Consider the following 18,299-nt stretch of genomic DNA (forward strand, 5'->3'; position numbering starts at 1 on the left):
TTTTAAATATGCAACTCTATTGAGTTTCACATAACGAAGTATAAGTCGCATAAAGCAGTAGGAAAATAAAAAGTATCTCCCTGTGCAGCAACACCTTATTACCTCACAATATTGACTCTGCATAAATATATGGACAATTTAAGTGGACATACCAGTTTGAAGAAAGTATCTTTTTGCATTGTTTACAGGATCATCAGTATCTTCAGGTGTGAAAAATAATTTCACAGCTTTCACCTTAAAAGAACAAAATTTTTTTTTTCAGTTAAATATGACTATTTGTCAGCTAAACAGGTAATTGTGCATCCAAGTCTGTCTTAACATATTCTGCAAGCTGTCAAAATTAAATCAGATCTTTAGTGTCAAAGTCAAATTCTCCGTTTCACAGAAGAATCCATGTACCATAGAAAAATGTGCTGTGTCTCTTCTCAAATTAAAAAGAGGTTTTAGTCACCCAGAAAACATAAAACAGTTTTCAAAGCTCTGTGAGAAACCAGTCACTTTCTTGGTCATCCAGTTCAAACTTCTCCACTTGAAATTGTCATTATTCTATCCTGAACAGGAAGGCTTCTTCCTTCCATCCTGCCTGCTTCATGCAAAATTTAGATTTGAACACTTTCCACAGTCTCATACAGAGGGACAACTATTTTTTATTTTGTTTTTTAAAACTGATACCAACTTAGGTTAGATGACATTGTGACAAGAAAAACACTACAGTAATCTCTGCTACTTGCAATATCGGAGGAGATGCTCAATTTGCTATCACTTCTACCAACCTGTGACACCTGGCTCTTGTCCTCCTCTGTATTGGACTGTGCAAGCACATACTGGCACATTTTTAATATAAATAGTAGTTCCTAGATATTTTAAATTAAAGTAACTGAGTTAAGACTAAGGATTTAAATCATTACTCCTCAGGGACTGGCACCTGGCCCAACTGCTGTCTGATGTCAGATACATGAACAGCAACATTCACGGGCTGCCCTCAAATCTTGAATCTTGTATTTGAAAAATAAGTTTTCCTGATTTTTCTCAGAATCAAAACAAGGTAAGAAAAACAGGATTCACAAGAATCCTTCCGACTTTGTAATGTCTGATTAGTCTTTTACCTGTGCCAAACACTATACCACATACAGTGAAAAGTATTACATTACTCTTATTAATTATTACTTAATCAGCTCAGAACTGAGAGTTTGAGAAAGTAGTCAAGGAATAATGAAAAGCAGCAACCTCTTCTATATAGCAGATAAATTATTGCAGTATTGAAACAGCAAATCCTTTCTTATGAACTTGTGTGACATTTTTAAGAAGTAAGCAGACCCCCAGAAGGATAAAGAAGCTACAGTTTGGAGGCTACCAGGCCCATAAACAAACACTATGAAGACTGCTTCTTTTCAGTGTTCAAATCCTGTATGGAATGCAACCACTTTCCTGCCAAGTGGCATGAAGACAATCCCAATCGCATTCCAATCACAGACAGAACTATTACCCAAGAACTATTTAAAGTTTCACCTGCTGTTTAGAAAAAGGTTTTAGTTTCAGTATGAATACCTCCATGCTTATGTTGCTATCAAAACTGATCTAGCAATCGCTTCCAGCACACAGATGGATTTATCGCACAAATGAAATTGTTCACTGAGGTCAACTGCAGTGCTAGATATTGCAACAGTAATATGAAATTCTCTTGACTGTAAGTACTCAAATTACAAAATGGAAATACCATTTTTTCATTCAGTAACGCCAATCCTATTTGATCTGTCTGAACAATTTGCCCTTGTCCAAATCGCTGAGGTCCATAGTAATTCACAAAACCTTTTGTCTGGAATGAGAAAGAAAAAATATGTTACATGCATGAAAGTACTGGATGTGATTAATAAGACCAGGCATACAAGCACATACATCTATACTTACATCCGAAATGCATAAAACCAGAATCAGAAATTATATGAAACAAAAGCAAAACTCATAATCCATTACAATATTTTGGCACTAAAAAGACATCTGAAAAGACTATCAAGTTCTACCATTGTCTTCACATCATTAAAAGGATCCCAGGTAAATAAAACAAAATTATTTCTATATAGTTAATTATTATAATTACAACTATAGGTCAAGTCAAAGTAATTAAGCTTTTAAAATGTGTCAGATTATGGAATCTCTACTCCAGCAAGTACAGCACAGCTAATGAACAGTAACCACTGGACGTTTTTTTAAAAAAACACTAATCTTTTTCACGTGAGATAATTTCTGTTGTTATTGCAATATAAATGTCAAAAGTGAACACTTCCACTAACTGGGATTTTAAATCTCCTGATGAGTTTTAGGTCACATGTGAAAAGTCAAAGTCATGTGATCCAGGGAAAACACCCTTTTCTAAAAAGTAGCAAGTACACATGGAGTACACAAACAAAAAACATATATTTGTTTTGCAAATGGTTATTAGGTTCAAATTTTATAATCTTGCTGTGGACACTTATACGTCCCATACAGAATTTTGCTTTCAAAGAAGATGAAGAATGCATATTTTGGATTGATACATATCCTGTTTTGTCATTGATCTTCTGACTAGCAAGGTAAATCTAACAAAGCAAGACATACAATCATAGGAATTTGTGTCCATTTTCCAAACAGTAAAATAAAACAAGTCAGATGGAGCAAAGAAATTATTACAGTACCAGCTGAATGCTTTTCTCAATAATAAAATTAATTTCCAAAATACTTGTAATGTGTTTTGCTTTTGCACTCTGGGTAGTTTTCATTCAAGACTTTATTCCTGGATTAATCTTATTAAAGAAATCTATATTATAGTTATTACTTCTAAAAATAGGGCAAGAAAATCAATACTGTAAAAAACATCTACAGTTTTTCCCTTCCATTATTTGCTTTTATTTTTCTCAGTAGTTTAAGAATGTCTGGTGATGGGAGTTTCCCTCAGGGACTAAGGAATACAGAATCAAAATGCACTGCATTTCAGGGGAATCTTCCTTCTCAGAGATGGACATTCCACATATGTTCATACCATTAAAGTTTTTCATTCAAGCCAACCATGCGTGTTCCTCTCATGACCAAAAAAGGCAAGCGGCTGTCATGTGCACTGAGTATATGTGTGTATATACACGTATCACATACACATTATATGGATGTGTAAGTACATTGTTTCCCCCCTCATGTGCCACAGTGAGACCCATCACTTTGGCTGGCTTCAGCTCTGTGCGGCAATGGCTCTTCTATCGATACTCATTTGTTTCTGAATTCTCCTTGTCTTCTGCTGTACCACCCTGGAGTCTCCAGTCTGTAACACAGAATCAATTCACCTGTAGTCCCTTCCTGGAAGGCAACTTTACTCCTGATTCCCTAAGTAATGTAGGAAAGATATAAAACTGCAAAAAGCACCAAACTTGGGAAATATTGCCATTATTGTGCCATTACAAGCATTTTCCTTAAAAGTACTTTTTATAACAGCAAAGAATAAAACCTGTTCATTATCAGCAACCGTGAGCCTTTCTTACCTCAATGCTTTCCATTGCTTCAGATATTCTCTTCTTCAAATCTGTAGAAGAGTCATGACTGTGGTGTTGGAGATCTCTGACAACTATGTCAAAGTGATTGCCCTTCAGCTGACCAAGTCTGAGGTGCTGGGATGCTGGACGGATATTGTATATTTTCATACCTTTTTTTTCCATTTTGTTTCCAATTTCCTTCAACCTGAATAAATAATTGGGAGAAATTACGAACCATCCTCTACTAAAGCTATACAAATTCTAATGAATGTCTTTTTCACCTTTGCACCGATAGTAAGAACACTTAAAAAATAAAATGGGATGTAAAACAATTTTTATGAGAAAACAAAATCAAATGCAGAGATAGAAGTCTTAAAATTTAGTTATAATCCAGAAATACTTTTAAAATGTTTGCATAATTGCCATTTTTATGATATTGACAGATGCTGGAATGAAGCAATTCATCAAATTTTCTCAGAGTAACTGCACTGAATTTTTTAATTGAAAAATTAGTCATTTTCTTACTCTTTACTCCTCAAAACCTGTTTTTCATTAAAGAGAAAGGAAAAGAAAAGGTAATGTGCTTTAGCAGACTCCAAAACACAATTGCTCTTTCTCAGTCAGCCTTAACAAAAACAAATTCAGTGCACTGATTCTCTGGGTGTGCTCCCACATGCTTGTAATTGGAAACACAGCTGACAGTTCAAATATTTACCCTTTAAAATATCCACTCAATCTCTTTGTTCTTCTGTGTGAATAAGAGTCACTCAAATCAAAGGAAAATTGCAGCATAAGAGCTTTAATTCTGAGCATTACTTTAATAACTTCATAAACTGTTTATTTATAAAAATTATTTCTTTCTCCTGCTGTGTGGATGCATTTACCTATTTTGCTTCATCATTTAAAAATTAATGTGAAGTTTTGCTAATTATCTCTCGGACAATTGGCCTTACAGTCCAGTTTGCAGTGCAGTGTTACCACTGACTTGAATGCTAAGTTGAATATTCCCTAAGACCACAAAAGATTAAAGCCATTTCCGCTGTACTCTATACAGGCATGGGGAAGACACGTAAGTAAGAGCATTTCAAGAGATCCTACCATGTTGATACTTAATAACACCAAAAACTATGTGCTAAACTGCTTGTAACCAGACTCTAAGTACCTCTCAGGAGTCACCTTCTTCACAACCATAGGCTGCAAAGTGATAGCCTTCTTATCTTTGATGCCAGTGTAACTGAAGTCTGAAGGAAGAATATCAAGTTCAGCTGCCAGCAAGCCGATTGCTTCTAGTGTTTCTAGGTTTTCTTTCTGAAGGGTGAAAGCTGAAACAATCATCTCAGAATTATTAGGAACTTGTCTTTATGTTTCAGTGTTCTGCCATGACAGATGGGCAGGTTCTTCCCCTCAAACCGTTAATAGCATGGAAACTGCAAAGAAACTGTCCTACTCCACAAAACTAAATCAAATGGGACTTTAACAGCACAGAAGGAAAAAAGTAAAAACAGTACACAAAACACAGACTAATCAAAAAACCCTGATGCCTTCAAAAATAGTGCCTCATAAAATGCAACAGACATGCATGGTTGTATTGCAGGAAACATTCTCTATATCAGAAACTGGTTTAAAGAATGAGATCATAAGTCAACTTTGACCTTACTAACTTGTTCAGTATCTAGATGCATCTCCTAAAATCCCACAATGACTTTCAAGAGAAAGTTATCACCCTGGGAATGCCAGGGAGTTAGTTGGTGGCTACAATCAAAAGAACCAAAACCATTACCACTGAGCAGTTTATGTCAAATCGCTGCAGTAACTTGATTCCTCCATTACATTCTCCAGGGATGTAACACCACTGCATTGATTATGATTTATTTCAACATAAACAATAGCTCAACCAGGCCTGTGTGTCATATAAAAATGATCCCGAGTTTCAGTCTTTCTACAAAAGACCACAATACCTGCCATCTTCACTAAAAAAGTAGTATTTACCTGTATAAACATCTTGCTTCTCCTGAAAACCACCAGCAGACCTTTTTCTGGACCAACTTTTTTCTCGAAACCGTACTATTATGGATGTGTTTGGCTGATCATTGACATCTGTCACAGTAAAAGATTTTGTTTCTAAAAGCTTTCCAAACTTCCTATTGATAAAGTGGTGAACTATTTTTCTGTGCTCTTTGTTTCCATCAGGCTCAAAGGAAAATGTAGAATTTTCTAGCTTTGTGTCTAAAAATTTAAAGAAATCACTTGTTTCCTTTTCAGTCACTAATTGACAAAGTTCTCTGTAATCAGGATTTCCTTTTACAATCATTTCATTGTCTTTTGTAACAGTGACTAGAAAGGGGAATTTCTGCCTAACAGCACTGTGTAAATCAGCTCGAATTTTCTTGTCCAGCCTAGGTCCTAGCGAGAACTCCCTAGTGCCAGCGTCCGCGTTGTTTTCCAAGCCCCACGTATCCTTCAGATCACAGGCGAATTTGTTGAGCAGCTCGCTCACGGGCTTGCCGAGTAAGGACTCCAGCACAGGGGCATCCCCAAGGCCGGACTGTAGCTCGGGGTCTCCCTCACGCTCACTTTTGCTGGGGGATGCAGCACAGCCGCCTCCCACCTGGCTTGGGCGGCGCCCAGGGGGCCCGGGCGGAGCAGCCCGGAGGCACCCGGGGGCACCCGGCCCATGGGGCTCCGTCCTCCGCTTTTTGGGCTCCTGCGAGCACAGGCTGCTCTGTGCCGGCGGCGCTTCGCTGGTCTTCTGGAGCAATTCAGCGCGGGTGTCTCCGAGGAAGAGTTCGGGCATCTCCAGCTCTGTCACTACGAAGTCCCTCGGAGAGTTTTTGATGGTGCCGCGGAAGCCAGTGTGCTCCGTCAGGTAACTGAAGGAGGGCAGCATGGCTGCAGCCTGCCCTGCCTCCGGCCAGGCCCACCGCACCTGCAGCGGGCAGAGAGCAAATAGTGAGAGGGGTGGAATAGAATCAACTCACCAGAAACTTCCATTTCCAAGCAACTCACAGCCAACTTCCTCACCAGAAACCCCGTTCCTGCTCTCCACTGTCCAGCTGGGTGAAAGGGAAAGCTCCGAGCACAACCCGCTCCTGCTTCTGCGGACTTACCACAGACACAGACCAGACCTGGCAACGAAACATTAAACAAATGCGTATTAGCACCAAAAAGTGCGTGCTCGTGAGCCCCCAAATCCCGCTGCTCTGGCACAGAGCCGCACTTCCCTCTAGCGGCGGCACGACTCCCTGGAGACCTGCCAGCCGCTCAAAAACACCAACAGGTGTCCAACACAGGAGTGTGAGATACGGGTACACGGACAGATATACAATATGTGTGCTGTGTAGAAATAGGTAAAGATAGGCATATGCAAGAAATCTTCAGTTAGGAACATAAATGATTTTGGCCTGAAGGATGATTATTTTAGGATCCATCACACACAGTGCTTAATACATTTATACACATGCATATATTTACATCTAAATACAGACTTCTTAGTGCTGTTCCCTCTGTGTTGGTTTTTAAATCAACATCCTACTAGATAGCTTTTCCTTTTTATTTAAGCACTTGCTGTTCATAGACAGACATGAGCCAGAAAGAGCTCAGAACAGACAAACATTGCACTTTGCAAAGAGAAGTCAAAAAACTCCCCAATAACAGGATGTAGGTTTCCCCAATGGAAAACACCCAGGGAACTCCCCAAGCTTTTCAGTAAGTGCAGCAGCTTTCCAGACAAAAGCTAAAGGTGACCTAATGAGCAAGTGGCACCTTCAGTAAGGGAAATGGCAGCAGGAGTGCCTTGACATGGCCCACGCAGCATATTTTAAGCACAGATTGGTGCATGATGTGAAAGCCACCACAACTCATCGGCTTAGATTTCTACCACCCTCTGGATGCCACAAGTCCCTGATATGCAGACTGAAATACTCAAGGATAACACATCACACCTTTCTGGCACAGCTCAGGAAGTGTTTTTCAGGTAAAAGTATATAAAAGAAATAACACATAAGCCCTGTTTTCTCCTCTAGATGAAGAAAAGAAACAGAAAGACAATTACCTGGGAAACCAAAGTAATAAATTAGATTTGTGCCTATGTAGTGACTGTGTCAGAATAAGCAGTTTAGAAGGAGGACAGAACCCATCAATTAGAAAAATGCAGCACTGCTTTCTGTTTCTGTTTGCTTACAACACAAACAGGTTTTGTGCCTTGCTGTCTTGGAAGGTTGCTGCATTTTACATTATTTGTGAGTTACATATTTTTAATAGCACCTAATGAGACATCTCCTGCAAAATCCTCCTCTGTTCATAAACATGATCCATTGCTTACATGAGTAGTATCACATACCAAAAATAGTTCACAGCTCCTACCCATATTCTAAATATATCACACAAAAGAAGCACCATAGAAGAGCACTGAGAAATACAAATAGTGGGCAAAGTAAGAAGGATTATTGTAATTCAGACTCCTGCAAGTACATTGGCATTGTCTTTCCTTACATGGTGTCATCCTAGTTTTTAGTAAGATTCTTGTCTTATTTAGTACTTGTATTATGAATGGGATAGAGACAGGTGAGAAAAAAGGCTTTTTCAAAGTGGCTGTAAACTTCCAAAGAAAAAAATATCTCTTGCAAGTGAAATTAATCTTCACACTTTCAATAAGACTAACGTTGGGGGGGTTAATATAAAACCTAATCCCTTAAATTTATAGAAGGGAGTGAGAGATTTTCATGAGCTCTGAAAGAAACAGGACCAGTTTGTGCCACAAAAAGTGGAGATGATACATGGTGAAGGTCAAGAGAGCAGTCATATGGTAAAGAATGTTTTTAGTGGTCACTACTTCTCATCCATTTTTGCTAGGGCTCCGTCCCTCTGGGCTCGCCTCAGTCTTGTCTTTTGCTCATCCCTTCCTCTGAAGTTTGTTCCTATTTTCCCCCTGGGCCGGTCCTGCTCTACCCCATAGAAACCTGGGCAGTAAGGGGTTAAGCTACCCTTGCCTTGGCCCGTGGAGGAAGCCTGGCTCCACTCTCATTCACCTCCCATCACTCCTCTCCGCTTACAGGTCTGGATCCCAGGAGTACAGATTTCTAATTCCTTCTCCAAACTCCTCAGCCAGTTGCAGCACCCTGGCCCAAGGCACCTCAGTCCCTTCCCCTCATGTCCTTGCCCAGCCCATCTCAAAGCTCCACCTGCTACCTTGGTTCTGCTGTCTCTGTTCTCCCTCTGTCCAACCTTATCTTGCACTTTCACAGTCTTTCACTTTCTTGCAGTTTCTTTCCTTCCTTCAGAATTGATCAGCCTCTATACTATCCATTATTTCCTTTCTTTCTTTACAGTCCCAGTTTCCTTATCCAACAAGTCCCAGGTAATGCAGTAAATTAATCCAGCCATCATAGCAAACTTTATCCAAGTTTATAAGTCCTGAGGAAAGCCAAGAGGAAAATGTCAAAGAAAAAGGTACTAGAGATCCAGTGGAGACCTTGTTTAGCCTCTATAGTTTTATTAGGAGAGAGTTTTATATGTCTCAGGGGAGCCTGCCAAAGAAAACCCTGAGGAAGAGGAATCACTTCTCTCTGCTGTCCTGGAGTGGAGTTGTGGAAGACTGAGTCATTTTGCAGATTAAAAGGTCTGGGAATTGTTCATGTTTACAAGAGATACGGAATCCAGATCTAAGCTGAAAACACACTGATTAGACAGGAGATCAAAGTAAGAACATCAAATACATCTGACCCAGATGTAACGTAGCCACAAGGGCCTTTATGGCTTTGTCATGTTACGCCAAGCCATATTTCCATTTAAAAACAAACAGTACCTCATCTGAGTAGTATGGGACATCACAGACAAATGCAAGTTTCACCATTTTGCTTAATATATGCAGTTTCATTTCTCTACCCAGGTGCTTGAATGCATAACATCTGTTGCTTTCATCCTTAATTCCCAAATAATCCACTGCCAAACCACTACGGATGGAAGTTTTACTGGTGCCATGTGCTCCTACTTCAAGTATATGTCATTTCACTACTGTTGCTTTACTGCTTTGTCCCCCCAGGGAAACCTGACCAGAGCTGCAGAGACACCAAATAAACACACCCTGCATGGCTGTGCTGGCCACAGTGGAGTCACCTGAACGTTAGCAGAGGACTAAAGGGAAACCATCTCTGGGGAATCAAATCAGAAACTCATTCCACCATCTAGTACAACAGGCTCCAGTGCCACAGTTATGAAGCAAGAGGGATAGCTGTGGCTTTTAAGCAGATATGAAAAGCAGATTTTGTGACATTAATGCTTATGTAACTATGCATGCCTCAGAGTGACAATGTAAATGTCAATCAAAGAATGTCAAAAAGAATGATCAAGAAGTGCAAATGTGTAACATTTTTAATGATTTCTAAATCGCTAATCAAGATTTTTGAATGATCAATTAGCAGCTATTGTACAGCAAACAATTACATACATAATGTAAGCAGCATAAAGTCTTCTCAGAGGTAATTTCTCCAGCATCTGAAGGCCTCATCCTGTAAACTGATGCAACTTTGCTTAAGTTTTGCCAGTAATGATCTGCCCAATTGCAATGAAAAGGGGTTTCATGTTTTTCTTTTACTTACTCCATTCCATTAGGTTAATTAAAATAACAAAGTATAAATGGTCTAAGTTATGAGGTCTTGATATCTGGAGACATAGTGGTTTCAAATATTAGGGCAAGAATCAGCTGCAGTTTCAGGAGCATCCTAGTAGAGACACCTAATGTATGTAAGGCAGAGACTGCAACGTGCAACATCAGAATCTGGCATTTATGAAAACTAGGGTTTGAATCATCTTGCTAAGGACAGCAGTAATAATGACAGCTACCTATTAAACACCTAAGAATGTTCTTTATAGTGTTTTAAAGGATATGAGGAGAGTAAAGTTTCAAAACACCTCAGTATCAGTCAGCAAGGGAGGAGAACACAGAACGAATGCATCATCTGCTGACCAGAGACTAATTACATTCTCAGCACCTGCCTTCATGATCTAACCCCATTCTTATGTCTTAACACTCTCCCATTCTTTCCATGTGGGAAGGACCCCTATTAGCAATAATTTAGCACCAATCTCCAATCTCACCGATCTCTGACTGAGAGAAACAACTTAGGAGTCATGATGACTATTGATTAACATCATCCCACTCTATACTTTGCCAAGACTGCCTCATAAAACACAAAACCCCTGCCACATTGTGTTGAATTTACCTCATTATAGGTCAACGGATTGAGGACACAGACCAATGTGTGTTGTGACAGGTAGAAGAATTATTAAAGAAAGGCCTAGGCCTGCTCTATTCAATTAATAGCTGTCATCTTTTCTAAGTCTAGTTAAGCAATTTGCAAGTTTCCATGCAAAAAACAATCTTGGTATGAAAAGTTTGTTAGCATAACCTATTTTTGGGTTGAAAAACAAATGCACTGCAAAAACAAAGGATTTGTCCCATGAGAATTGGTAAAGAAAATATGAAAACAATACAAGAATACAGACATTTGATAGACAAGTAGAACACCTTTTACTAACCAATAGAGTAATTGGCAAGAAAGCTATTAAGCAACTAAAGTTGCACGAGACGTCTGTAAAAACTGTATAAAATGAGTTGTGAGAATAAAGTATTGGCTTTTCTCACATGAAAATAATGAAGTCTCTGCTAACTTATTACAATATCTGATGACCCGCCGCGATCGCGGGAAGTGATGCCCGAGCCCGCAGTGAAAAAGAAGGAGGACCAAGCCAAGACGGGACTCGAACGAACAGCCCGCAACGAAACGAAATTCCATCAGTGAATACATAAAGTAGTGAAGGGCTCCGGCTCCAGCAAACCGCGCAAAATACACTAAGACAAAGAGCAGCTGGCGGAACGGGACCCGAGCGGTAAGGGCGCGGGGCCGCGGAATGCACAGAAACAAACACGGAAACAAACACAGCTCCCGGGAAGGGCCGCCCGGGGCGAAGGGAGCATGGGCCAAAAAATGCATTGCGGCCGCTGAGAAGTGGAGAAACAGCGGTCTCAGGAACCGTGGTGAGTGTACGGTCAACAAGCGGAGATTCGAGACACGATCTCGAATCGTGGGAGAGCACGGCCTTGAGCCGTGGGGTCCGGCCGAGAGCCGGGAAATCTACTGCGTCCGAGGGGACGCGAGGCACGGTATGAAGAACCGCGGAAACACCACGAAGCCAGCCGCGGAGACGCGATCGAGAACTGTGGGAGAGCTACGGCCTTGAGCTCTCTTGAGAGAGCTGCCAAAACGAATCGCTGAAAAATCCGCTGTGGAAGATTCGCGCGAAAGGAAGCGCGGCCGCGGGGCAGCGTCCAGACTGTGAGTTTAAAAAATCCGCTGTGGAAGATTCGCGTGAAAGGAAGCGCGGCCGCGGGGCAGCGTCCAGACTGTGAGTTTAAAAAATCCGCTGTGGAAGATTCGCGTGAAAGGAAGCGCGGCCGCGGGGCAGCGTCCAGACTGTGAGTTTAAAAAATCCGCTGTGGAGGATTGGCGGCGCGGAGAGTAACACGCGCAAAAGTACGCACACGGGGCCGCGGGGTAACGTCCAGACCGAGAGTTTAAAAAGGGGGTAATATACGGGAAATCTTATGTGATAAATATCAACTATTTTTTGTTCACTGGAGATCAAATAACTCAAGGTAACAAGAAGTTACTATGTTACCATCTAAGCTTATAGGCAAACATACCCTTGCCCAATTTCTTTTCTCTCTCTCTACTTGCTTAATCAGCTTTCAGTTTCAGGAATTCCAGCTTAGTTACCATATAAGGAAGAGGACAACTACAGCCTTCATCTCTGCGACCACCGAGGGACAGAAAGAAACCCTCCCAGCAACACGTCACACATACATCATCGGAGGAAAGAAGCAAGATAAAAGCAAGACTGAAAAACCTGCCAATTCACGGCAGTTGGCGGAGCGAGACTCCCCCTGCCATCCAGCGCTGTATTTGCCTTTGCTTTGCTTGCTGCAATGTAATAAATTCCTATTGGAACTTTTCTTCGTGTTCATAGTCTATTACAATTTGGTGCCGTGACTTGGATCCACCTGCAAGATAGGACTTTTGGTTCTGCCTGGGGGGCGCCCCGCCGAACAGTCGGCAGCCCTGGTAGACCCGATTCCTGTCTCGGTTGGACCGACGAACCTAAATTCAAGGCATTAGGCAAAGGAAGCCGGCAGACCCTATAAACTTTGTGCACAAAGGTCCGGACGAAGACGCAAGACGCGTGAGTATATGTGTGGAAGAATCTGTTCGGTCTGGGTCGGGTATCCTGGAGTGCTGCGAGTGTGTGTGTGAGTGAGAGGAGAACCGGCAGCTCGGATTTTCCAAGCGATTGTGGACCCTCAGTAGTGCGGTTCTCATTGTCCGAGAGGGCGTGAGCCATGAACAAGGGGAAGCGAGTGACTTCTGCACCACACCTGTGTGAGGGCACTCCAGAAGATGGGACAGGGGAAGAGCAGGCCCTCTACTCCCATAAAACAGATAGCCCACTGGGGTTCATATTAGACAATTGGAAACATTACCCTAACACAGGGGGTAAAGATAAAGCTAAAATGATCCATTATTGTGTGGTAGTATGGGGTGGAAAAGAGATTTCCCGGAATATTTTTTGGCCTATTTTTGGATCATCAGAAGATTGGGTGAGGCAAAAACTCAACTTGTGGGTAAACACTAAAATTCCTTTTAGTCAGGAAGAAAGTGAATATGCTAATGTATGGGTTACAAGACCTGGGGGTGAAGTGCTCCTGTTTCCCCTCAAAGAGGGAGGACGAAAGAAAGACAGGAGTAAAGAGGAAGAAGCCTTACTAATCCCACCTCCTTACATACCCCCTCAGAACCCCCAGATTCCGGATGCACCTCCAATGGAGCCTCATGAAGCAGGAAGTAATCCCGAGCCCCCCGAGGAAGTGCAGGGACCCATAACCCGAGGTCGGGCTAGACAGCATAACCTATATCCCCTAAGAGAAATGCCTGTGGGGGGGGGCCAGGGACCTCACCCAGCGATAGGGTTTGTTTCAGTACCTTTGAGTTCTGGGGATGTTCGGGAATTTAAGAGGGAGATGGGGAGCCTCCTGGAAGATCCTTTGGGGGTGGCTGAGAGACTGGACCAATTTTTGGGACCAAGTATTTATACTTGGGGCGAGTTGCAAGCCATATTGAATATTCTCTTCACGGCCGAGGAAAGAAATATGATTAGACGAGCGGGGATGCGGATATGGGATTCACAACATGCACAAGGACCTTTAGCAGACACGAAGTGGCCTTTGCAGGATCCCAATTGGAATCATCATCAGCAGGATCACAGAATCAATATGCAGGATCTGAGGGGGATAATAGTACAGGGGATCCGGGAAGCGGTGCCTAGGGGGCAGAACATCAACAAAGCATTTAATGAGAGACAGAAAAAGGAGGAGACACCTACGGATTGGCTAGAACGCTTGAGAAAAAACCTGCAGATGTACTCGGGCTTAGATCCTGAGACACCGTTAGGGCAAGCACTACTAAAAACACAATTTGTGGCTAAATCGTGGGAAGATATCAGAAAGAAGTTAGAAAAATTAGATAATTGGCAAGATAGAGACCTGGATGAGCTATTGAGGGAAGCACAGAAGGTATATGTGAGAAGAGATGAAGAGAGTCACAAGAGACAAGTAAGAATGATGGTGGCAGCAGTAAGGGAAACTAGGAGAATTGATGCCCCTCCCAAAACAAGTCAAGTGGCCCAGAGAAATGGGGGAGGGGTTCCCCGGGTAGAGAAAAAGGATGGAGGCGTATGTTTCTACTGTGGAAATAAAGGACACTTTCGGAGAAACTGCAGGAAGCGGCTGAGGGATGAGAGAGTCTTCAAAGAGGACTGAAGGAGTCAAGGGCTTCATTTGCTGGGGACACGGAAACATCAGAAGCCCTTGATAAAATTAAAAATAGGTCCTCAGCAGCAGGAATTTGAGTTTTTAGTAGATACTGGAGCTGAGCGATCGACAGTCCAGGTACTACCGGAGGGATGTAAGATATCAAAGGAAACTGCTCAAGTGGTAGGGGCGAAGGGGGAGCCCTTTGAAGTCCCTGTGATTAAGAATGTACTGGTGGAATCGAGGTCCAAAATGGAAATAGGGAACCTTCTGCTGGTACCAGAAGCAGGTTATAATTTGTTAGGGAGAGACTTAATTATAGAAATGGGTATTAATATAGAAGTAGTAAATGAGGAAATCAAAATAAAACTTTGTCCCTTGAAGGTAGAGGATGAGGAAAAAATTAACTCAGAAGTATGGTACACTCCTGATAGTGTAGGAAGGTTGAATATACCCCCCTTCTCGGTAATCATTAAAGACCAGAGACACTGATAAGGGTTAAACAGTACCCCATCTCCCCAGAGGGAAAGAATGGGTTGAAGCCCGAGATTGAGAGGCTACTAAGCAAAGGACTCTTAGAATCTTGCATGTCTCCTTTTAATACCCCCATTTTGCCAATAAAAAAGGCAGATGGATCATACTGGTTAGTGCATGACCTAAGAGAAATAAACAAAAGGACAGTAGCTCGTTTTCCGGTGGTAGCCAACCCTTACACCCTGCTAAGCAGACTTGGTCCCGAAAAACAATATTATAGTGTAATTGACCTTAAAGATGCATTCTGGGCATGTCCTCTAGACGAGAAGAGTAGGGATTACTTTGCATTTGAATGGGAAGAGCCAGTCACTCATAGGAGACAGCAGCTAAGGTGGACCGTGCTCCCCCAGGGGTTTACGGAATGTCCTAATTTGTTTGGACAAGCTTTAGAACAGATTTTGCAAGAATATCAGACTGGGGAAGGAGTGACCCTTATCCGATATGTAGATGACCTCCTGATTGCTGAGGAAGCAGAGGACAAAGTACGGGCAGAAAGCATTAGATTACTCAACTTCCTGAGTGCTAAGGGGCTCAAAGTATCTAAGGCAAAACTACAATTCGTGGAAGAAGAAGTAAAGTATCTTGGGCATTACCTAAGGAAGGGGGAGAAGAAAATAGACCCTGAAAGAGTAAAGGGGATACTATCCATACCGCCTCCAAAGATCAAGAAGCAAATTAGGCAGTTGTTAGGTCTCATGGGGTATTGCCGACAGTAGATTGAGAACTATAGCACCAAGGTTAAGTTTTTATATGAGAAATTGAGCCAAGGAGGGCTAGTGAAATGGGATGAGAAAGATGACAATCTGAAAGCTCTGCAGCATGATTTGGTCAATGCCCCTGTGTTGAGCCTACCCGATCTGAAGAGACCCTTTTATCTATTTGTAAACACAGATAGTGGGACGGCTTATGGAGTACTGACCCAGGAATGGGCTGGGAAAAAGAAACCTGTTGGGTACTTATCTAAGCTGTTAGACCCTGTAAGCAGGGGTTGGCCTACATGTTTGCAAGCTCTAGTAGCCTGCGCCCTGCTTGTGGAGGAGGCTAATAAAATCACTTTCAACGGGGAACTGAGAGTATTATCCCCTCATAATATCCGGGGAATTTTGCAACAAAAGGCAGAAAAATGGATAACGGATGCCCGACTCTTGAAGTATGAGGGAATCCTATTAGACTCCCCAAAATTAACCCTGGAGGTTACAGCCTTACAAAATCCGGCCCAATTCTTATATAGAAGGCCAAGTGAGGATGGATTGGCCCATGAGTGCTTATCTACCATAGAAGAACAAACCAAAATAAGACCAGACTTAGATGAAGAAGAATTAGAAGAGGGGGATAGGTTGTTTGTAGATGGCTCATCGCGAGTAATTAATGGAAAAAAGGTCTCTGGCTATGCAATAGTTGGGGGAGAAGGACTTGCAGTTATCAAATCAGGCCCTCTAAGTAGATCTTGGTCGGCGCAGGCCTGTGAATTTTATGCTGTACTGCGGGCATTGCAGTTGTTGAAGGATAAATCAGGTACCATCTATACTGACTCAAAATATGCCTATGGGATTATACACACTTTTGGGAAAATATGGGAAGAACAGGGGTTGATAAACTCCCAGGGAAAAAACCTGGTTCACCAGGATCTAATCAGGAAACTGCTGAAGGCCTTGAGGGGACCTAGGAAAATTGCTGTTGTTCACCTGAAAGGGCATCAAAAGGGATTGGATTTTAAAAGCAAGGGAAATAATGCAGCAGATCAGAAAGCAAGAAGGGCTGCTTTGCAGACATCACAATCGACCCCCCAGAAAGATCCGAAGGCTGAAAGAAAAGAGCGTGAGACTAGCAGAGGGAATTTGCAAAAGTTATATAGTTTTACTATGCAGGAAAAAGAAAAGATGAAAAGAATGGGGTTGAGAGAAGACCCAGAAGGGGAATGGCGACTTCCAGAGGATAATAGAACTGTACTGCCTAAATCCATAGCTATGGATATTATGAGGAGAATACATAGCAAAACACATTGGGGGGCACAAGCATTGGTAGATCAATTCGCCACCAAACATATGCAGGTAGTGAGGGGTGTGTTACCTGCCTAAAAGTAAATAAGGCCAATTTAAGAAAAACCTTAATGGGGGGACAACCTACAGCATACCGGCCATTTGCTAACATCCAACTAGACTTTACTGAGTTACCAAAGACTGGGAGGTATAAATATCTATTGGTAATAGTGGATCACCTAACCCATTATGTAGAGGCATTCCCTACGGTAAGGGCAACGGCACAAACAGTGATCAAGACCCTATTAGAGCAGATTATTCCCAGATATGGGGTCACGGAAACCATTGACTCGGACAGAGGCCCTCACTTTACATCCAAAATAATTAAGGAAACCATGGCAATAATGGGAATACAATGGGATTATCACACCCCCTGGCACCCCCAAAGTTCAGGAAGAGTAGAAAGAATGAGTGGGGAAATTAAAAAACAATTGACCAAACTCGTGATTGAGACCAAACTGTCATGGGTAAAATGCCTACCATTAGCATTGCTAAATATCCGGACACAACCTAGATCGGATATGGGAATATCTCCATTTGAAATGTTGTATGGAATGCCCTACAATATAGAGGAACCACAAGATCATCCAAAGTTGAGAGATCAAAATATGAATGTATACATTACCAGCCTAATAAAATATAGGGAAAATCTATAGAATAAGGGAAGGTTAGCTCAGAGACCCCCACTAGATTTGAAACTGCACCAGGTGCAACCAGGAGATTGAGTAATGATAAAGTCCTGGAAAGAAGCAACCTTGGCCCCACAATGGGAGGGCCCTTACCTTGTATTGCTTACTACAGATACTGCAGTCAGAACAGCAGAGAAGGGACGGACCCATGCTAGCAGAATTAAAGGGCCAGTGAGCAAACCCACTCCTGAGTGGCAGGTGACAAGCAATCCCGGACACCTGAAGTTACGGATCCAGAGGAGAGATCATCAATGAATGGACACCGTGTAGAATATGCACCAGAACCACACTACACGGAGGAAAGATTAATTTGTAACTCTGATGTTAAGATAAGGTGTAGAGACCCAGAGTGCAATTGTTATCCTTTTGTTTGTTATATTTGTAAAATCTGCGGGGACAGGTGGTGGAGTCATTGTAGGCGAGGAACCCCTCCTAGAAGAATTTGCAGCCCCTGTTGGGTACTGCAGCGGAACATAACTGATTGGATTCTAGAATATAAAGTTAAATATGAGGGATTAGTAGAAGAATCAGAAGAGTGGTGGAGGATTTTTGCATTAGGGATTGAACCAAAATATTATTATTATCACCCTAATGAACCCATCCCGCTCATAGCTGAAATTGTTGACTGCACCTGCCGCACACACCTAAAGGGAATCCGGTGTGATACACCCCCAGTTAA

At 42.1% G+C, this 18,299-nt stretch overlaps 1 protein-coding gene across 4 annotated transcripts in view; it reads right to left on the reverse strand.

The window, feature by feature from the left end:
* Positions 1 to 18,299, reverse strand: part of PUS7L (pseudouridine synthase 7 like) — a 28,850-nt gene that overhangs the window by 7,412 nt on the left and 3,139 nt on the right. For 3 of the 4 annotated variants that reach the window (XM_040063188.1, XM_058420409.1, XM_058420410.1), the window contains exons 2-7: positions 6,519 to 6,622; positions 5,487 to 6,423; positions 4,660 to 4,819; positions 3,507 to 3,702; positions 1,718 to 1,816; positions 153 to 234 (exon numbers count right to left, since the gene is read on the reverse strand). In XM_040063188.1, coding sequence (XP_039919122.1) covers positions 153 to 234; positions 1,718 to 1,816; positions 3,507 to 3,702; positions 4,660 to 4,819; positions 5,487 to 6,384 — 1,435 coding nt within the window. In that variant the 5' untranslated portion in view covers positions 6,385 to 6,423; positions 6,519 to 6,622. Of the gene's footprint in view, positions 1 to 152; positions 235 to 1,717; positions 1,817 to 3,506; positions 3,703 to 4,659; positions 4,820 to 5,486; positions 6,424 to 6,518; positions 6,623 to 18,299 lie in introns of those variants that run through there. The other variant, XM_040063190.1, reaches the window with a different exon arrangement.

The sequence above is a fragment of the Hirundo rustica genome, chromosome 4 (assembly GCF_015227805.2).
Source record: "Hirundo rustica isolate bHirRus1 chromosome 4, bHirRus1.pri.v3, whole genome shotgun sequence".
Taxonomy (NCBI): Eukaryota; Metazoa; Chordata; class Aves; order Passeriformes; family Hirundinidae; genus Hirundo; species Hirundo rustica.